The sequence below is a fragment of the Eublepharis macularius genome, chromosome 2 (assembly GCF_028583425.1).
Source record: "Eublepharis macularius isolate TG4126 chromosome 2, MPM_Emac_v1.0, whole genome shotgun sequence".
NCBI classification, from domain to species: domain Eukaryota; kingdom Metazoa; phylum Chordata; class Lepidosauria; order Squamata; family Eublepharidae; genus Eublepharis; species Eublepharis macularius.
This window is the reverse complement of record NC_072791.1, coordinates 65,770,894-65,793,850: the sequence shown is the minus strand read 5'-3', so window position 1 is coordinate 65,793,850 and position 22,957 is coordinate 65,770,894. Positions and strand designations below refer to the sequence as shown.

General features: G+C 41.7%; 1 protein-coding gene across 1 annotated transcript; it reads left to right on the top strand.

Annotated features, from left to right (window-relative positions):
- Positions 1-245: 245 nt before the first annotated feature.
- On the top strand, positions 246-22,700 carry RHOV (ras homolog family member V). Its single transcript, XM_054972451.1, has 3 exons — positions 246-700; positions 17,028-17,086; positions 18,590-22,700. Exons 1-3 carry the CDS (start codon positions 505-507, stop codon positions 19,028-19,030), a joined length of 696 nt encoding a protein of 231 aa, XP_054828426.1. The 5' UTR covers positions 246-504; the 3' UTR covers positions 19,031-22,700.
- Positions 22,701-22,957: the final 257 nt, after the last annotated feature.

Sequence of the window (22,957 nt, the reverse complement as noted above, 5' to 3'; positions counted from 1 at the left end):
GCTATACAAGGTCAGAGGGCAAAACACTTCAGCCTAGCACGCTTTCTCTGAGTCAGTCTTGCAGTACCTTCCCAGAAGGATAAGGAAAAGTTTTAAGAGGACTAGGAATGTGAGTTTGCTGAAGCGCACATCAAACAGAATCAAGTTACAAGGAAAGGAGGTGGATCCATGCAAATTAAGTTTTTTTTCCTTTTAAACCATTACAGGTCTGGGAAGTTAAATGCAAAGTTAAGCGAGTGGAACTCACGCCCAGGATACAAACCTCTCTATTGCTCTTCTCTCTCCCTCCCTCCCTCCTGTTCCAGGACGTCTGAAGAGATGCAGTTCCACCAAAAGAGAAACTGCAACTGTGGGGGGGAGCCATAGTGACTGACCCCCCATTTTGCTGTGCATCCTTCTTAGTAACATCCTGAAGTTTTGTTTTTCAAATCAACTCTTTTGTTTAAATTGACACTTTTTAAAAAGAGGGGCCCAAAGTGTGTCCCCTCTCCTGCCTTACAAGCCATGCCTCCACAGGAGCTACTGGATTACTCACCCACTCTAAGAAGATGCAGCACCCCCAGAGGCAGCGGCTCAGAGCTGGGCATCAAATGTGTCCTTATAGGGGATGGGGCTGTGGGCAAAACCAGCCTGATTGTTAGCTACACAACAAATGGATATCCAGACCAGTACCAACCAACTGCGCTCGACACGTTTTCAGGTAAGGAGAAAAGTTAATCTCTTTCAGATGGGGTGGGGGGATGACTGATACAATTCCCTGCCACTAATTGCCTAATATGGACACAAATTATATGCTCACCCCCCCCCTCAATGAATCAGAGAGGTTTGTTAGGTTTCTTTGTTTTGTTTTATGTCACTTTCCTCATTTAAAAAACTAAACCCTTACTCCAAAATATCACAGTCCTGTGGAACAAAATATATGACAAGCAGCCTGATCCTACACATGTTAACTTGGATAGAAATCACACAGATTTTTGTGGGACATTTTGAAGTAAATGTGCAAACCTGAGGTTGCCTGCATCTTTTGTCCTGGCAAGGCTCCTATGTCTTTTGAAAGTTGCATGACCAATGACAAGAAAAAATGACTGAATTTCTTCCTTTTGTGCAATTGTTAGAGGCACAGGAGCACCGCCAGGGAAAAAAGATGGCAAGTCTATATAAGATATCTTGTTCAGACAATCATAGTTCTGGAGCTTATATGCAATGTTATGCTTCTAACCGAAATAGTGGGACTGCTCCTACAAACAACCAGCATTCGGAGCCCTGTATCATGTAACCAAGCATTGGGTTAAATTTAGGCTTTGTAGGGAGAGAGATAAGTTATAAAGCTCAATGGAATAATGAAAGGTATAACTAGTAAAGCAGAAGGGGCTTATCAAAACCAACATTTGGATTTCTTTTAAGGGAATCAATTTAACCTTATCCTTTGTGAGTTTAATAAACACAGTATTAAAAGCATTAGCTTTTGTACCTAGTTTCGTAGACATTAGCTTGTGTACCTAGTTTAAGTACTGAACAACTATGATACTGAAGCAGTGCTAATAGGTAGGAGAAGTTGTGGGAAAGGATTTCTGTAAAATAGACTATCTTGAAGCTTGACAAGAAAGCTAGAAGGAGAAACAGGTTTGCTCTTTTAACTGAAATCTGGATGACAACACTTATTCTTAGCTAACTGTGCAATACATCTAGTACTGTCTTTTTTTTTAGTTTTGTTAACTGGGTGAGTAAAACTACATTTTAAACCACATTTCCAGCTAAAGTTTCAGAGGAAGGAGATAGGTGTGTGGTTTTATTATGATGCAACTCCAAAAGGTGTTGGGGCTTGATTTAAGTTTGTTTATTATATTAGATTTTTAGTCCGCCCTCCCCACTGAGCGGGCTCAGGGTGGAGCACAACATTTTAATTTACATAAAAAAATGTAATATGGGGTCTAGCCTAGGATTGCCAACCTCCAAGTGGGGGGCTTGGCATCTTCTGAAATTACAACTGATCTCCAGACTACAGAGATCAGTTCCCCTGAAGAAAATGGCCTTTTTGGAGGGTGGACTCTATGGTCACTCCCCTCTCCAAATCATGCTCGCACCAAACTCCACATGGGCCCTAGGGTTGCTAGCTCCAGGTTGAGAAATTCCTGGAGATTTGGGGGGTTGAGCCTAGAGAGGGTGGGGTTACGGGTGGAGGGAGACTTCAGCAGGGAATAATACCAGACCATCCTCCAATTTCTCCAGGAGAATTGATCTCTGTCACGTAGCAATCAGTTGTAATACCTCCAGCCACCACCTGGAGGCTGGCAACCTACATAGGGATGTCAGCTCCAGGTTGGGAGATTCCAGGAGATTTGGAGCCTGAGGAGGGACCTCAACAGGGTATAATGTCACAGAGTCCACTCTCCAAAGCAGCAATTTTCTCCAAGGGAACTGATCTCAGTTGCCCCACCTGAAGGTTGGCAATGGCAACCCTACACACTGCTCACCTTTCAGAAATGGTACAAAGCTCATTTTTAAAGATTGCTTGTGTTGACAAACTTCTGCTGTTGAGCTTATTTTTATTAATATTTTAAACTTGAGGATTATATTAAGTCCTCAAATGAGTCAGAATTTTCTCTTGCCTTGGTCGCTCACACAAATGGAGATTGACCCTGACTTCTCCCACTTTTCAAAGCCTATCAGTCAAATGTTCCCACCTCAGAAAGTTTCTGTTAGTCTGAATGTATGCCTTGTAAGGGAAAAAGGCTCAGCTGAGAGACAGGTGTAAGAGCCTCTCCTGGTATTGCCTGTGAAATTACCTAAGGCAAAGAGATGCGGGGCGGGGTGGGGGGAGTGATACTTACTGTCTTGCAGTTACTTGTTGGTGGCAATACTGAGGGCTTAGGGTAATTGTGGAGATCTTTGGAATTTATATCTCTCTGATACTTGTTCCAAAACCCCAGTCAAAAACGTGTTTGAAACATATATCAGACATTGCACCAAATTTTATGTGGAAACAGTGACTATAATGTATCAGCCTCATGATTCTTGAAATAAACTTTTTCATTAAACAGTACTTGATTTAACCGATTTGTCTTTAAGGTGCCACAATATTATTGGGCTAAATTTTCTGTCATATCATTACAGCTTCTATTTTAGAAAAGTAAATGTCCTATGCATATTTACTTGGGAGTGCACTCTGCTAAATTTCATATGGTTCCATCTGATGCAGAACAGTCCAAGCCATGAAAATAATTAAGAAACCTATTAGCATTGATTTGGGTGGGCTTTGCGAGCACTTTTTGAATATTCTAACAAACAAACAAACCTGCTTTTTATATTTTGTCATCCTACAACTCCCATGATTGAATTTTAACTGGGATATTTGGGACGAGGGGCAGTTGTGAGTGCAGGGTGTGTAATGGTGAAGCATAGGAGCAAAGATAAAGAGCTATGAATCAAGAAGGGAATGTGAGCTGTAATTCAGGAAGTCTGAATCTCCTTTCTGCTATGAGGTGGCCTTAAGTAAGCCACTCTCAGCCTAAGCTTATGCTACAATAAAATTGGTTAGTCTTAAAGGTGCTACTGGACTCTTTTTGATTTTGCTACCACAGACTAACACGGCTAACTCCTCTGCATCTATGACCACTTCCCACAGACATCATACTGAGCCTTGTTTATTTAGTAAACACATTTAATAGGTCTACCTTTGTGCCACACAGTGGGAGCAAAGGATTATAAGAAGACAGTGCATGCAAAGCTTTTGGAACACTCTAAAGCACTATATAAATGCTAAGTGTTGTTATTGTTGAGATAGAAAATAATCAAAATGGATACAGCCTGAGTTGTAATTAGAGAGTTTCTCTGAACTGGAGGAGGGAAGAATACAGAGAAATTCACATCAGCATGTGTGTGTTATGTGCTGTCAAATCATTTCCAACTTATGGCGACCCTATGAATGAACGCCCTCTAAAATGTCCTATCATTGACAATCTTATTCAGGTCAAGCCATCTCATGTTGGGGCTTCCTCTTTTCCTACTCCCCTCAACATTTTCCTATCATCGCTGTCTTTTCCCGTGAGTCTTGTTTTCTCATGATGTGACTAAAGTACGATAGCTTCAGTTTTGACATTTTAGCTTCTAGGAAGAATTCAGACTTGATTTGATGTAGAACCCCCTTATTTTTCTTTTTGGCGTCCGTGGTATCCGTAAAACTCTCCTCCAGCACCACATTTTCAAATGAATGAATTTTCTTCCTGTCAGCTTTCTTCACTGTCCAACTTTCACATCCACCTTACATAGTAATGGCGAATACCATAATGTGGCTTATCTTGATCTTGGTCCCCAGTAACACATCCTTATCCTTAGGGATGTTTTCTGGTTCCTTCAGGGCTGCTCTTCCAAGTCTCAGTCTCCTTCTGAATTCTTCATTGCAGTCTCCCTGTTGGTTGAAGGTTGAGCCACGGAATAGACAATCTTGAACTATTTCAATTTCCTCATTGTCACCTTTAAAATTTTGGAATTCTTCAGGAGTCATTATTCTTGTCTTCTTGATATTCAGCTGTAATCCTGCTTTGGCACTTTCTTCTCTAACTTTCATCAATAATCGTTTCAAGTCCTTGGGCTTCTTTAAATATTAAAAGAGATGGAAGTTGGGCTGGTGCCTGCCTGTTTCTAGTCCTGCTGGTTCCAGTAATTCCAGAGGGGTAGCTGTGTTATTCTGTTGCAGCAAAAATAAATTAGAGCATTGTGGCACCTTATAGGCTAACAAGAAATTTTAAAAAATTACATGAAAGGTGCAACAAGGCTTGTCAGTATAGGTTTGTTTTGAAGCTTTAACTTGGGGTACAAATAGACATGGTATATATGTAAAGTTGCCAACACTGGGTTGGGAAATTCCTGGATATTTTGGGATGGGGCCTGGAAAGGACAGAGTTTGGGGAGGGAGCTCGACATGGATGTGATTCCATGGAGTCCACCTTCCGAAGCTCCTATTTTCTCCATCAGAATTGATCCCTGTAGTCTGGAAATCAGTTGTAATTCTGGGAGAGCTCCATGCCCCACCTTGAGGTTTACAACTTTACGTATGAGGTATCTGTGAACAGAACTCCCACTAGGCCTTTGTTTAAAAGTATATATCACTTCCAGGGGAGGAGGCTGATCACAGGACCAAGGTGTGGGAGGAGGGGAAGCTAGTCCTTTCTCCCATACCAGATGCCCCCCCCCAGTGATATTACCTGCACTGTAGGAGAAATATACAGGCATTATACAGGTGCCTTATGTTTTCCACATAGAGGGTAGAGGCCATGAAAAAGGGACTGGGGGAGAAGGTTAAGCTCTCACCCCAGATTTATCCTTCCTGAGTTGATGGGGATCCCCTGCTGTCAGCAGGCTCTTCCCCCACTGCTCAGCTGGCCAGCAGGGGAGAGATGGGGGGAGATGTTAGCAGCATCCCCACATGCTGACATCACTGCCACTGTGCCCAGAAGTTACATTAGCAATTTAGCATATTACTAGGGGACACCAGAACATCCTAATATTGTCTAAATACCATAGTGTTCCCAGGTGATGTGCTGATATCATTTCTAGGCACATGCCCATCAGCATGTAACTGGCAATGTCATGCCAACAACCCCCTCCAAACCCTCTGCCGGTTGCCAGTGGGCACCGGGGAACCTTAGCTCTCCCCCATGCCCTGATTTTCAGTCTGGATGACAGTGATCACCATGATCACAATTTCCTGTTTTGAAAAAGCAGATTGTCTGTGGTTCTCATGTTTTCACATCTTGTTTGGCCCAGGTGTTAATTTAGGGCCATGTGCAAACATAGGCACATCGAATTAGGAATAAATAGAACTAGCGGAGGGGGGGGGTGATTTTTAAGTAAATGTGTTTCTGACCATGCTGCCCCTTCCCCCATACACTTTGTCTCATCTCAGAAAATGAGTGGCATTTTCACTCGCCTGAAGCTTTATGCAGACAGCCTGAGGCATGTTCGAAGGTGATACTTCTGTTTTCTAAAAAATCTGGAGCATGTGATGTTTTGGTTATAGTCTAATGGTCCATTCTGAGCTCGGATGCTGTGAACAGGAAATGCAAGGTTGATTCATTAGGGTGAAAAAATTCAAAAGTAACGATAAAGTAATGCATCTGTTCAGAAAGAACTTAAAGGCATCATGAAAGGCTCACCCTGCATTAGGCAGGGGGTTAGACTAGAAGGTCTGTATGGCCCCTTCCATCTCTGTGATTGTGATAAAAGTTTTTAAGTTTTAGAACTCCCAGGCTTCCTTGTTACTAGAGCCAATGCTGTGTGCTGGTTGGACTAGAATATGGGAGACTCTGCCATAGAAGTTTGCTGGGTGACCTTGGGCCAGTCCCACACTCTCAGCCTAACCTACCTCACAGGGTTGTTGTGAGGAGAGGAGAATGGTGGAGGCTGGTTTGGATCCCCATTGGGTGAACGGTGGGACATAAAAGAAGTAAATAAATAATAAATAATACTTTGTTATATTTTGTCTGGTTCTAATAAAAATATTGCCTCACCATGACTTTAAGAAGCATTTTCTTACCTCAGAAATAGACCCAAGAAGGGCTGTGGTGATTAGCTAACCTTTGGGAAAGCAGGCAAGGCCTTACCCTAGTTAGTAGCCATTTTGTATCCACAAACTGGTTTCCAACTTAGGTACCACAGTACTGGCTGAATGAGTCCTTCTGCTCTACACAGTTTATTTTTTAAAAATTAATACATGTATTAAAATAAACAGGTTATAGATATATAAAAAAGATACCGATATTTGTAAAATACATTATCAATCCAAGTGTTCTCATCCTGCCTCCATAGACATATAAAACCCTTCACCATCAACTGACAATATCGATAGTATTTCCAGTTATATAATTGCTAGTTCCATTCTTTGTATTGCTTTTGACCATAAAAGATCTATGCTATAAATATCTCTTATTTTTCTGATAAGCAGTTTATTTTAAGTATGGATCTCCTTTATTTTCAACAACCAATCTTGTAGTCTAGGGGTATTGTTTTGTTTCCATTGCACAGTTTGTTAAGTGCCCATTGCTACAGTCATTGCAAGCTCTTTTCTAAAAGGGTTTGCTTATTTTTAATGCCACTCCAAGGACTTGGGCCTGGAAACAAGATAGCTTTATCTTTTCCCCCCTCAAAGCAGCAGCTTCAAAAGATAGTGACTTATTTAAGGTTGCCCTTTGAGTTGTCATAGCTAAGCAGTGACTTGAACCTTAATTCCATGTCCACATGCAGTGCTGCTAACTGCTCCGCAATGACTCCCGCAAACAGGACTCACGTAAGTCATAAAAGGCTTAGTGTTAGTTCTGTCTGCCAGGCCCTGTTGTAAAAACTCTGCTTTTCTTCCCATGCGAGCAGGGACTTCTCAGTTGCCTGCCGATTGCTGGTGATCAGCGGGAGGTGGCAAAACCCCCTGGAGATTGCCTGCCACTGGCAGGCAACCCCGGGAAGTGTACACTGGGCGTGCTTCCAATGGGGTGCAATGATGTCACTTCTTTAATAATAACAACAACATCTGATTTATATACTGTACCAACTTTCAGGACAACTTAATGCCATTCTCAAAATGGTTTACAAAGTGTGTTATTATTATCCTCACAACAATCACCCTGTGAGGTGGGTGGGGCTAAGAGAGGTCTGAGAGAGCTGTGACTGACCCAAGGTCACCCAGCTGGCTTCAAGTGGAGGAGTGGGGAATCAATCCCAGTTCTCCAGATTAGAGTCTTGCAACTCTTAACCACTATACCAAACTGGCATTATCACACCAGCCACAGGCTCCCATGCTTAGCTGGGGCCAATTTTAGCCCAAAAGGCTGGGAGCATTGACCCGTAGCTGGGGCCTATTTTAGCCTGTGGCCAGCGTGATGATCTCACTTCCAGGAAGTGATGTCATCATGCCTCTTGGGGAGCAGAACAGGTAAATCCCTGGTCCTCCCTCCTACTTGGAGGATATAGGGAATCCTAGAGCAAGGTGAAACCTACCTAACCAGCATAGCAAAGCCTGGAAAACTTTAAACTCTACTCAGTTCTTCCTGGGATTCATCTGAAGGCTTTTTAAAAAAAAATGTAATCCAACTGGAGTCTCAGTGAGAAATAACATAAATAAAAATAATAGCCATGCTGTGGTTCAAGATATGGCCTTTCCATGCCATAGTCACATAGTTGTCTTTTTCTTCTAGTGTGGGTGCATTTTGCACAATAAAAAATACAAAAACCTTGGTTTCTCATTTGTTATGCAGTATCTGTAGAATTTTCCTCAAGATTGTCCTTCTGTTGCAGAAATATCACATTTTTTCAGCACTCTTTTGATGCTGGGAAACAATGACATCCTTTCCACAGAATAGTGCAATGCTTTATTCTTAGGAGTTGGGGCATACAAAAGCACTACTTTAAGTAGGTCAGGGGATATCAGAGAATGAGATTTTGCTTCACTGTGTAGGTAGGGATACAAGCTAAAGCGATCTGGTGAAAATATACTGATTCAGGCTTTCTAGATCTTATGGCTGCCAGTGGAATAACAGGTCACAAGGGACCACATAGAAGAATATGAATATTATGGTATATGAATAGCAAAGCAAATTAACTCCCATTGTATAAACTGAGATTAGAGTTACCTATACTTGTCACTGCAAGTTTATTTCTGCATTCAGGGTCAGTAATATACGTAAATATTGACCTTTTCCCACCAAACTATCCTGTTTAACCTGCTTTTCTGCTACACTGAAACACTTTGCATCCCTTTGAGGGAGAGGCCAATTGAAGGTTTCGATTAGAGAGGCCTACAGAACACTAGCTGGGGGGTGTGTGTGTGCCAGTTTCTTTATACTGGATTAACCAAAAGCATGCAGATCCCCAAAAAGAAGCCACCTTTTTCACACCTTCACTCCACCCCCCTTCTGTCTCTTTCTCTCATTCTGTAATTCAGGCTTTGACCAGGGCCAAATCCACACGTCTCAAGTTTTCTGCTTTTCCCCCTCCCATTATTTGCTTCTCAGAGGGCTGTTCACATACTCTTACCTCAATCCCGCCATTCTCTCGCGTCTTTCACGTTGCGCCTCCGATGAATTTGTCAAGCGTTCAAACGCTTCTCTTGCGCAGTTCTCACCATGGATGTGGACAAATAGAAGCGTTTCACAAGACTTCCCCCTTCAAACCACCCCACTTCCGTGTTTGTAGCCTTTCCGGAACACCATCCCTCTTTGCCGTGCAATTATCAAGCTTTTCTACTCTCTCTGCAGCATGCCTGCCTGCCTGCCACTTCCCTTTTTTTTTTGTTTTAAAAGGGGACTTTCCCAGCATTGTTGCACAATCCTGGCCATAAATCTTAATCGGGGTGCTGCAAAATCCCCATGGAGGCATCAAGGGGTGGCATCATTTCCATTTCCATGTCATTTTTAGGATGCCAAACAGTCGTAAATATCAGTGGCTGTTAAAATTAATTTCTTTTTTAACGGTTGAAATTTCCGTTATAGCGGAAATCCGTCATTCTAACATTACATTCAAGCGTCAAATAATTAGTCTGCCCGTTTGGAGAGTTTGGATCACCCCCACCTTAAATATCAGTTCAAATTAGCCCGCCAGAATAATGGTCCAATGGATTTCAAAGAAGAAGGCATAGAATAACATTAACCAATCACAGGCATCATAGGGGTGTGGCCTCGCCATAGCAATTTAGCAAAAAAAAAAAAAACCGCTGTAGCGGAAATCTGATGAAAAAATGAAAAAAAAATGAACATGATGTCGTCATTGGCGACGTCGGATCTAAACCTGCCCTGTATTGCGCGATTCTACCAGGGATGTGGATGAAGTATAGTGCAAGGCAGCGGCACTAAGAGAAGGGATGTGAACACAGATTGGGACATTGCAAGATAGAATCCAGCGCGATTAATGCACATGAAAAACGGAAGGTAGGGAAGTGTGGATTCGGCCCAGTATTTCTTCCCTCTCAACTTCTTTCCCTTTCTTTTTTAACTGAGAGCGGGACCACAAGTGACAAAAGGCACAGATTGGACACTTGTCAGCTTCCCTCAAGTTTTGATGGGAAATGTAGGCAGCTTGGCGGGATGTTGGACAAGTGACAGTTGAAAAGTCCATTGGACAGCAGTCAGAGAGTCAAGCTGCAAGACCAGGATGCCTACATTTCCCATCAAAACTTGAGGTAAGCTGACTAGTGTCCAACCTGTGTCAGGCGTCACTTGTGGTCCCGCTCTGAATGTCATCCAGGTAAGGAGAAAGAAATAAGTGCATGATCTTGTTAAGCAAGGGAAAGTGTTCCTTCCACTGAAAGGCCGTAACTATTGATATAGTACCAGGGCACCCACAAGATACTCCCTACAAGTGGGCAAATTTATCCAGGTAATTTATTTATTTACTACATTTTTATTCTGCCCTTCATCCAAGAAGCTCAGGTTAATATGTATCAGTTTCCATCCCTTAATTTTACATCCTTGTGAGGTTAGAGAGAGAGACTGGTCCAAAATCACCCAGAGAGCAACAGGAATCTGCAAGGGTGTCATCGCATCACTGAGATCACCTCCCTAATGTGGGTTGTCCATCTGGATGAGATCTGCAAGGTCTGTGGATTAGGTGGCAATCATGCATCAGCAGCAGTAATCAATCTGGGAAGTGTTCCAGGTGACCCTTACTGCTGTCCATCATCTCCATGTCTGAGAAGAGCATGGCTGTTCCATTCCTTCAGCCATGCCAATGGTAACCCAGAAGACATAGTTTATTTCCTGTTAAAGCTGTAATTTTTTGACTGCTTTCACTATTCAATTAATTATCAGACAACATGGGGTGAAATTCACATTCTGAGTATGAAGTCACAGCATAAGGAAGCAACAGCATAGAAACACAGCCTTGGTCTTCAACACAAATTGCACCAGTTGTACTTCAAATATTGGTATATTCTTCCTACCAAACATAAAAGTATATTTTTCAATGGTAGATGTCTGTACATGCCAACAATTTTCTATGTAGGGTTGTAAAGTACTTAGAAATGGTCACTAAAAGGGAAATGCCCAGTACCTTGAAGATCAAACTAATCTCAGCATCTCTTTTGATCAGGAACAGGTTTCTCTTCTTTTTTTATATTTAAGATGTGGTAACAGACTCAACCGTCTTCTAACCACAAGGAAGCCATGGCTTTCACACCTGCTATTGTGGTGGCTGAAGAGGCATTGTGTGATTTTTTTTTTAAAAAAATCTCTCATTACTTCCTACAACTTTCACATGGATCAACCACTGAGTACAGAAATAATTAAATCAGCTCTTCCTCTAACATAGTGGTGGTCCAAAATATTGAAACAGTAGAGTTGGTAGTGATTGGGTATGAGACCCTAAAATTCAGTAAGAAAATCCTATCCTTTGTTCTGTCTCTCCCCAAGTTTTGATCATGGGGTAGGAGCCTTTAGATCCATTCTATCTCTCAATTGCTGCATGTCTAAATTGTTTAATTACCAGCAGAGTTTTGAAAATGATGTGAGATAGGACATTTTCACACATGCCCCGGGAGATCGCGCAAACTCACAGCACGAAGTGTCTTCCTAGCACGATCTCCCAGCATGATCCCCTTTTATGGCCTGATGATGTCAGAAAAAGGGCCATTAAAGGGGATCATGCCAGGAAATTATGCTAGGAAGACGCTTTTATGCCATGAGTTTCGCGTGATCTTCCGGGCGTGTGGCCGTGTGAAAACGGCCATACTTTCCCACCTGGCCTGCTATGTAGAACTGTCCTAACATTACACATAATAACAAACTACAAATTTCTTGTTGGGAAGGGCTGTGGTTCAGTGGCAGAACATGTGCTTGGCGTGCAGAAGGACCCAGGTTCAGTCCCTGGTTTCTGTAGATGAGGTAGTAGGTGATGTGAAAGACCGCTGCTAACACACTGGAGACTTGATGCCAGTCTGAATATTGACACTGATTGACCAATAGTAAAATTCAATATAGAATAAAAATATTCTAGGGCCGATTCCAGATGGGCACAAATAAAGCGAGTGCTTTCACTTTTTCAGCGACAGCACTCGTAAAAACCCGCAATTTCCCGTCCCGGCTTACCTGCGGTCCATGGCGCTCGGTTGCGCTCTATAAGCGGACGGTGTGAACGCGGTATTGCGGGTTTGCACACTTCTGGACGCTTCGTCGCCGCGGAGAGGCCCTCCCCTTTCCCTCCTTCCTTTGCCGGCCGGCCAGCAACAATATTTCCTTAATTTTTTTTTAAACCGGGCGCCATTTGCGCAGTCGCACATTTGCGCACATCAAACTGCACAAATGCGCACAAATACACAAAAGCGCACAAACGTCGACGCTGTGTATTCGCATACCTGCGCATTTGCGCATTTGCGCAAAACACATAAAAAAATTTTTTTTAAAAAACGAAATGCGAACCAATGAAGGCCCCGACGTCAACTGTGACGGGGAGGAAACAACCAATCCCGGGTACCTCAGTTGGCCGTGCGAACATCCGGAAGCGGGATGACACGGCACGCTGTGAGACAAAGCGGATGGAGACGAAAGTGAACGTGTGACTATTTCCGCAGAAAAACCGCAATTTCTGGCCATCTGGAATCGGCCTAGGTCTTTTCTATTACCAGCTTTCACCCTCAGTAAGTTTTGTAAAGAAGAATTTTCCTCATTACTCACAGCTTGGAGTCTTCCCGTGTCCTGGAGCCCATCTGGCCACATGAGTTGCAATGGTAGTACTGGGGTCTTAAAGGCATGCCGTGATGTCTGCCTTTGACTTCTACCTTGCCTAAAAGCTGTTTGCATTTATTTGGCATTAATCAAGATCCAGTAACAGGGGACTTAACTTATTGTGAGTTCAAAATTATTTTACCGTGGGAGAAATATAAATCGTATCATGTTGTATAAATCGTCAGAATTTAATGTCATATGATAAAATTGCAGCATGAATGTGTTATCCAGTTCTTGGACTTTGTTTCAGTTCATTACTCTTTCTGTATTCCTTTTTTATAAAATTCCCTGGTTTTGAATCTTCCCTCAAGACTGTGCTCCATTTGTTGAGTTTCTCAAAGTACAATATTTTGTCCCTAGGAAAATCTAAAACTCGCATGCACGCATGCACGCACATACACACATTGAAAGAGGTGATTGCAAAGAGTCAGTAGCACCTGTTGCATATTTTTTATGATGTGTTTTAGTGATGAAGACACAAGTCTCTCTGTGTGTATGTAATTTTCCTATACATATGTGTGTGTGTATACACACATATATACTATATATATACATAGTAAAATACTATTTTAATATGTGAAAGGGAGGCAGAGGGATTTTTTTCCCTGGAGACATGTGGTGGCTCTTGGCGGCCATGATGGCTGCTATGCAGAGAGAGAGAGTGTGTATATGTCACACAAAGGCTAAAATATAATCGGGGCATCCTTTGCCCAATATTCTGGAAAGAGCCTAGGGAAACAAGGGTTGATGTTGTTGTTGTTTTTCCTTGCAGTACATCATTGCAAATTCTGAAGCCAGTTGTTTTGGCCTCTTTCACTCATCTGTTAATGACATTAAGCCTGGCCGGGGGGGGGGGGGGCGGGAATTAACCCTGTCTCTCTAGAAAATAAAGAACACATACATACCCTAGCTGAGTAAAAAGCACAGTGGGAATATCACTGGCTGGTGTTAAGTACTGGCTATTGTCACCTTTTAGCACAGGATGTCTGATCTCTCCATTACACACTCATGCTAATTATGCATTTTGTTGTGATTTATTTATCACCTAGCCTCTTCTCTTCCTGTGTCCTCTTCAGCCAGCTCCATGAATGTTCTGAAAAACTGAACTGCTTGCATCTTCACTCTGCAAGCCCAGAGACATATCAAAAAACTACTAGAAATAAGGGAAAGAAGCCTTCATTTAAGTCTGTACACTGCTCAGATTCGCGGTGACTTTGACGATGACTTCGTACACAGTATATTTGCATGTTTATGCTTTTATCCTGTTTTAGATCTCATTCTCCCCTGTCCGGATAGCTTTCAAACTTTCCACCAGATTGACTTGTTTGGCAAGAAACCCTTGTGCATTTGCTGTGGAACACCCATGAACTGCCGAGGATTCTGGGTCATGCAGTTGGGTAATACAGCAGTCTCACCAGGCCATTCTGGGTCTCACCATAACCCCGCATGAACTGAATATATACTTTACCATAACATCTGTATATTCACAGGGCAAGGGGGGTGGGTAACCGCCTGTTCTTTTTGCTTCCACTAAGGGGAGCTTATTCAAGCTTTTCTGCTGTATTTCCTTTCCCCTCAAAGACAGTGACGAGACCATCCTGACCTTAATGATTCACCCTCCATTGGTAGATATATAGAGGAAGAGAAATGGGCAACACTAACAGTGCAGTCAAAATGCAATGTTTCACAAGGGACATTTCCATGCAACGTTCAAAAGTGCAAAAGAAAAGCACAACGACAATTCACTAAAGCAGCGATCAATACTCGCTAAGTTCATTTCAGATTTGAATTGTGAGAGGAACCCATAATCATGGGAGTGCTCTCCTAAATGGATAGTATCGGTTTGTGCTACCCATCAGTCAGCTGTCAGTGACAGGAGAACAGCACTAGCTGCAGTTGTAAAACTTCAATCTTGAAGGTAGGGGACTCTGTAGTGGGGACATTGTTTCCTCTTTGCTGCAGGGCTATATAAGCAATAAATAAAACCCCACTAGGCACCATGTTTAGTATGAAGATATTGTAGGGTCACCTCTGTACAAGGTAGGCTCACAAAGCCACCATCCCACACACCTTAGCTGGCTGTTTAGCAGACTGTGACAAATGCTAAAATTGTGCAAGAAAGCTAGGCATGGGAAGGGAATAGGGGTTATGTTCTATTATTGTTCAAAAGTAGACCTCTCCCCATCTTTTGACATGTGAAGGGTCAGACTCATATGAGGTCCACCCCCAAAATTGCCCGTGAATTGGCCATCAAAAGCCATAGCAGGTGCATCAGAGATAGCAGAATAACTCTAGGAAATGGAGCCTCCATGTTTCATTTAGAATCCAGAAAGTCCTTCCCAAGCTGTTGATATATTACAATGCCTGGCAGAAGTGATGTGCACTGAAAGACTAAATTGTATGATTCTATTAAGCAGCATAGTTGTGTGACCTTTTTGATTGGAAAGTACCCCTGTTAGTTTCATAGCTGTTGAATCTATTTCTCATATCTCCCGCTATTCTCAGCTTGGGGAACTATGAAAACTAGATACCTGAATAATGGTCAGACTGGAAGATGTAATATTGCTATCATTTTTTTCATTCAGATTAGATTAATTATTTTAAAAATTGGGTATTTTCAATTCATTTTGTTAGTTAATATTCCTCACATTCTTAATCACATCCTTAATTTAGACAACATAAGGGAGTAGAGAAGAAGGAAAAATACTAGATAGATTTAAGAGGATTTAAAATCATGAAATGTTCCTAATTATCAATAGCTCAAGTTTCAGGCCTTAGTGCCACTAGTGGATTAAAACTATTTGGTTTAACTTGTGTAAACAGAACAGGTAACAAATGAGACACGTTTATATTGCATCTGAGGTTGCTGGGTTGGTTTTTGCCATGTCAAATGTTCCTTGCAATTATTGTATTGTGGCAAACATTGCATAAATAGTTCACCACTGGTGCAGTTTCACTGTTGACTGTAAACAAGTATAGATATTTAGGTCAGAGATTCTATGACTTCATTTTTGCAGTTGCAAGAGAAAGGAGGCCAGAGAGTAGCTAAACAGGCTTAAAAGGCCTGAAGGTCTTTGAAACAATTGCTTCTGGAGCAGGCATTTCTGTATAGGAAACATTACACATTGCCATGTTTGATGGTATCTCACACATACTGTGTTGTGCATACATGCAGTATGTATATAAATATAATAGGAAGCCAAGTCATGTCCACTTAAAAAGTTGAATTCAACCAGCTTTTCTGCTAATGAAAAAGGATACCTGTTGACACCAAAAAAAGTTATGCAGGGGATCATTGGATCTGAATGTACAAAACCCAGGTGGGATAGGGGCTGTAGGGTGGTGGGGAATTAGGCAAGGTTGTGTGAAAAAGCTCGCTGGATCCAAAACATGGCTTCCTTGTCATGTCATACATTTAGGTATTCAGCAAATGCAATGATTTAAATGCAGGTTACCCTCTATATCTTTAAGTGAAGGAACTTCTCCATGTGTGAAGCTATCACACTTTCTCTTCTTATGCCTTATTATTTTGGCTTATAAACTTGTGGGCAGAGCCTGATTCTGTGATTTTGATGTTCAAACTGTGCCTAGCCAAGTTAGATGAGTTGTGTGCTTATGCAAACACAGTTAACTAGGACGTGATCACTCAAATCAAGAACTATGTTTGTCCCTGTCTATTTATTTATTTCACTTTATTTATATTCCACCATTCTCTCCAATGGGAATCCAAAAGTAGTTTACACTTTTCTTCTCTCCTCCATTTTATCCTCACAACTACCCTGAGAGGTAGGCTGAGAGTATGTGATTAGCCGAAGGTCACCCTGTGAGCTTCCATGGCAGACTGGGGAGTCAAACCTGAGCTTCCCATATCCTAGTCCAGAACGGTAACCACTATATCAGACTGGCTATCTAAATCTAAATGTTATTGCTAGGGTACAATCTAACCAAGCCTCTTCTTTTTCTGTGCTGTTAGTTCTGCAAATTAGCACAGCTGGGAAGTCGGTACATAGAAAAAGCAGCTGGATATTTTCTGTGTCGTAGAAGGATATAGCTGCCTGCATGGCCTGCAGTGGTCCCTAATTATTTGACTGTGATGTGCATGGGTAGACAGATTGGTAAAGGTTCATTATTCATACATCTGGTCTGAAAGTTTGGTTGCCCCTTCTAAGCCCAAGAGACCTCCTCCTCCCTTTCCATCTATACTAATTTATGTTCTTTAATACATGTACCAAACATTTCCAGTTCCAACCTAGTAAAGGACATATATGAATGTATAAGGAATGTATCAATAATCACGTACCCTCTTTCTCTATATATTTGCAGTTCAGGTCCTGGTGGATGGTGCACCAGTTCGTATCCAGCTATGGGACACTGCAGGACAGGTGAGGCCCATAAGCCTAGTTAAAAGAAAGTCAGCAGGTTTTGTTGAGATAAGTTGTCAATAGTAATGTCAGAAAGTGATGAAAATCTTGAAATAATGTGAGAGAAATGGAAATGGTGATATTAATTATAAAATAATGTTTCTATACCACATTTCAAGCTCTGAAAGAGTTTCAAATGCCTCATCTTGGAAATTATTAAACAAACATACAGTAGGCTAATTTAATTATCCCCACATTGCTGATGGGCTTCAATGGAGAGTGGTCTGCCTAAGGCCACTCTAGTCAGGTCTTGTCTGAGTTAACATTGAAGAGGGAACTCTAGTGACTGAAACATACCAAATGCTTTACAGGGTTTGTAATGTGAGAATGCTTTGTCAATATTCTCAAGTAGTGCTGAGGGTTACATGAATTCACAAAGGAGGCTCTCCAAACATTGACATAGAGCAACCATTTTGGTTTTATACTGTGATCTCTCATTTAGTGGAGCTCAAAGCCTATAATTTTACCTTCTTTTTCCCATTGGCCTGATAACTGAGAGTCTCTCTCTACACAAGACGTCTTACATGGGGATGCTCAAGTGTAGGGAGACACACTGTTAGTTGGGATGCATAGTTTAAAAAGACAGGCTTTGTCAATTTCACCTCTCTACTCCAGGGTAGTTTAAAAGACAGAGCCTGCAGAGATAGCTCCTCAGAGGGTTTGTTAATTTCATCTTCACCTCCCATAAGAGGAGGTAAAATTGACAGAGCCTTTGAGGAGGTGAAAATGAAATTAACAAACCCTCTGAGGAGCGATCTCTGCCAGCTCTGTCTTTTTGAACTACGCTTCCTAGCTAACATTGCATCTCCCTACACTTGAGTGTCCCCATGTAAGATGTCTCGTGTAGAGAGACTTTGTCTGTACTTAGTATGAGAGTGTACTGGAGAGGGGTCCTCTAAGAGCAAAGATAGATCTTAATAAATTCAGCTGATTAGCCTGCTGTGGGAGCACCCTTTCATTTCAGGATCAGGGAAATAATTTTTTTTGTTGTTGTTTGAGGAAAAGTTGGGTTTTCAGACAATTATCTAGCTGGGCGTGTCATTCAAAAAGCCACACATACATGGAACTAATTTTAGAGTGCAAAAAAAGACAAGTGGGAAGCCTTACAGAACAAAAAGAAATTGTAATCAGATAATCATGGCAGGTATGGGAATCCTGACTGTTCGTCTTCCCCTGTGCTTCAATCTCCTTTCAAAATCTGAAGCCAGGTACACATACCAGAGTAAAAGCAAATCGATCCCCACAAAAAGTATCATACCCACTCCTGTTTGTACATACATCAGTCTCCAGGCTTAGATACCCATGGGGAAACTCAAATGTTTGTTTATGAGTTTGGGAATATTTGCTGTGACAAAGGTTGAAGATTCCTGAGCTTTGTGGAAGGCTAGCTGTCTTTGCTAACTATCTTACTCCTGAAGGTGCCCTTCACAAACTGATCTGGGTACTTCTGTTCCTCCTCTGCAGGAAGATTTTGACTGCCTGCGCTCTCTCTGTTACCCTGACACCGATGTCTTCTTGGTCTGCTTCAGTGTTGTGAACCCCACGTCCTTCCAAAACATTACAGAGAAATGGATCCCTGAGATAAGAACTCACAATCCTCAGACACCAGTGGTGCTAGTGGGAACACAGGCTGACCTGCGGGATGATGTCAATGTGCTGATCAGCCTGGACCGCTACCGGGTAAAGCCAGTGCCTAGAACTCAAGCCGAAGGATTAGCTGAGAAAATCCGGGCTCAGACATACGTGGAGTGTTCTGCTCTGACTCAAAAGAACCTGAAGGAAGTTTTTGACACAGCCATTGTAAGTGCAGTGGAGCACAAAGCCCAGCAAGAGAAGAAAATGACAGCCAAGGGAATAAAAACTCTTTCTAAATGTCGATGGAAGAAATTCTTCTGCTTTGTCTGAAGCTGGTTTGGCAAGACAAAGGCTTAAAAGCCAGCGCTGGACTTCATAACCTTCTCTTCCAGAGAGTGAAGTGACTAATTAATGGCTCTGGAGGAGGAGCGTGATAAGCCAAGATGACCCAGTACCCCAGTTCTTGGTGGGTTATAGTAGAACTTGCCTGTGGAGCAGGAAATGAACTTGTGTTGCACTAGGATACCCTACAACTGGAATGCCGCATTTGTTGTTCACAAACAGCCCATATTATATTTTTAGAAACACTAGAGAGCATAGACAGGTTCCAGAACCTCCTAAAGAATATAATAACTAATCTCTGATTTAAAACTTGAGTTATAATTTTAAGAATTTTGTTCTTGAGGCACCATTAAGGACAGAGGGGTTTTACCCCTCTACACTAAAAAATAATATGGCCCGCTCAACTAAAATGAAGTGAGCCTTCAAAGCATTGTGTTGGTTGTTTTGCACGAAGGTGTATCAGTTGTGTGGCACACCCTTAAGAGGATCCTTGATTCTGAAGCATCATTTGGCCCATATGGGATGACTTTTTGGAGTGGTCCCATGAGACTAGGTATGTGGAAAATGTCTCATGTTCCTAGAAATTCTGTGAGCAGGTTCCAACAGAAATGTAGGCTGTCACTACAAGGATCATATCTAGAAAAGTTCAATCTATTTTGATGAAACTTTTTCATGTGACTGCACTTACTAAATCATTTCAGAGGTCATTTCAAGAGAAAGGAATTTTGAATGTCTGAAATCATGGATTAATTCTTTTTTCCCCTTAAGTGTAAAAGTAACTTCACCTTTACACTTTAGGCTTATTTTTGGCTACGTATTTCTCTGTTCCCCACATACTAGTATGTGTGTGTATGAGAAGGCATTAATAATACCTATTTTTAATGATGTCAGTAATACCTTGCTTGCTACTGCTACGTATAAGGGAAGGAGAGTACCCTGCCAGAAACTTACATTTGGATTCCTCCTATCTTAATATCTCCATCCTGACCTGGAGCACTTCTGTTCCCTTACTGGTTTGTCCATCTAGTCCTACCAGCTTGGGTACTAGAATTGGTATTATGCAACAACAAAAACTAGATGAGGCTAAAATGTCATTCCTAAGATGGAAATACAACCAAACCTCCAAAAACAGGCCAGAAAGGTCAAATCTGTGCTAGCCAAATACCAAAACACACACTGTAAGTGAACACATGAAGTGCTACCTGCCCAAATTCATACCAAGATCCTGTATCTCTGCTCCCAGATTCAGTACATTTGAATATCAGGCACAGATAATTTAATTTGAGAGTACGAAACAAAACCAGAGGGAGCCAAGTGAAATACTAGGTTATTTCAGATGGTGCATTTGGGGGGATCCAGTTATGTGATATACTCCTGATATATGCAGTCATCTTGTTTTCAAACTTTGCATGTACAACCAGCATACTACATTTTGCAGAGTATGGGTTCACATGTACTGAAGCTGGAAAATATTTCCTATTCAGAATATATGTAAACTCTGTGTATGTAGAGTGTTATGAATAGTGTGCACTCCTAGTACGCATAGTTTCCTGCCCGCAAACTAACATTTGAAAAGGCCTACTCCTGAAAATGTGACTATTGCTTGATTACCATGAAACCCAGGTAGTGACCCTGAATCAAGCCACTGCTCTCAGCCTAACCTACCTCAAAGGGCTGTGGCAAGGAATCAAAGATGGAGAGAATATATTATAATCAACCCTGCTATCTTTAGACATGATAGAACAAAATAAAATATGACCTCAGGAAATTACAGAATACAATAGCAATAACTAGCATTATTTTGAAGATCTTTCTAAAAGATGTAAAAGCTATCAAAGTTAGCAACTGACAGTTTCATGTGCCATGCCTTACACAACAGCCTAGACAGGGTTGCCACAGAACAAGGGAGAATATCTTCTAAAATGAAAAAGACAGGCTGCCATATTTTGTGGGGGGAAATTATGCTATGGTGATATAGTTAACTCAGTTCTGGTGTTTTAAATGTGAACAGTTCCCTTTTATGAGGATCCTAGTGTGTTTGAAAAAAATCTAAAACAATTTCACCTTTGTTTGATTAATATATTTTAAGGATGAAGAGATAAAGTAGGAAGTTAAGGGGGGGATGGAAAAGTGGGGAAAGCATGTAATGATTAAAAAGAGGCGAGAGTGAAATGGGAAAGCATGTGATAGAGAAGAGAGAGCTGAAAAGGAAGGCATGTAGAGAAAGAGAGGGAAAGAGAATTTAACAGGGTTTAGATAATGTTGGCTGGGAGTTCTGAGCACAAGGATGCCCTTAATGACCTCATCTCTTCATTGTTAGTCATACCTCAAATTCAAATGAAGGAAGAAGCCCTGGCAGCAGGGAAATACAATTGTTATGGAAATAAGATTTGTTTTATGTGCTGTGGGGAAAGGGAGAGATCACATTTCTCCCTTGGTCATGAAAACCCATCCCTTGACACATACAGGTGTACAATAAGAACCAGTTTAGGATTCTACACCTTTCTGTTGTGCCCATGGAGTTTTACCCTAACCATCAGGTGGCCCCTCAGCACTGGAGGTGTCCAGACATGGATAACTTTAGAGAAGTGCATCATTTTGTAAGGCTGAAGTCCTGAGACCAGAGCAGCCACAAGGGATTTTGTTTTGTCCCACTTTGTACAAACTATAGGGAAGAAACAATACTGTGTAGGTAAATAAGCTATTTGTTAATGTAAAAATAATGTATATGGGAATATCTTGGAATTAAGGTTGCCGACTCCCAGCTGTGGACTTCCTGAAGATCTAGGGGTTGAGCCTTGGGTGGGCAAGGTTGGGAAAGGAGGGGGGACCTCAGTGGGGTATAATGCCATACAGTCCACTTTCCAAAGCCATTTTCTCCAGGGGAACTGATCTCTGTCATCTCATAATCAGAAATTCTAGGAGATCTGCAGGTCCTTCCTGGAAGTTGGCAACCCTACTTGGAATCCACTTGGTTCCTTCAGAAGGTGTACACATAGCTTGAATGGCATTCCTTATTTGGCTCCACAGACATGGTTCTGTGCTGGAAAGCATGCCCAGGATGCTGTGTATGTAGTTCTTGGACCCTCTTCAGATGTAATGAATTGTACACAAATAGTACTTGCATGCAAGAAAAAGCATCCAAACCAGGCATAGATCACCAGATACATGTATCCGTTTGCCTCACAGACATGTGCTGGGGAAGGTGTGCCATGACCTCCCAGTACCCGCACACCTTATTTGGCTATCGTTTCATCCCTTTTAATACAGCAAATGCTGTCCATGTTGGAAATTTGCCACGTTGAAGTATCCTTGACCATTGCTATTTCCCTAGGTGTACACTGCTGTATATTTAGAATACTTTACATGTTGGGTCTTTATGCATTTCTACTGTATTCAGAGAATGAGTCTTGAAATAAGGCTGATACATTAGCTCAGCTTTGTCCTAGTGCTCAAATCGCAAAGGCAGGAGTACCCTTGGAACATCATGCTTCCCTTTTCCATAGTACTGAGGGAGTTTGGGGTATTGTCAATCCATGTTGTAGCATTGCACAGATCCCAAGATGTTCCTTCCTGGGAAAGAAGCACTACTCAGCCATCGTCCCAGAGACTGTAATTGAACTCTTTGTACAATAAAGATGTTTTATTTGAGCCTGAATGCAGTTGGAACATTATTTTTTTAAGTGGGCTATACCACTTGCAGATGAAATAAGATTATTCAAGAAGATATGAAAGCTCAAGAAAGACTACTAATTGTGACAGAAGGTTTGCACCCTCAAAAGGAACAAAAAATGAGGGACAAAATGGCAGCTAAATTTCAAGGATCTTTCCTAGTAAGCACTGGGTCAGATCTAAGAAATAATCAGATGTAATCAATATTCAGTGTTAAAAATGTACTGTATAAAGTTTTGCATA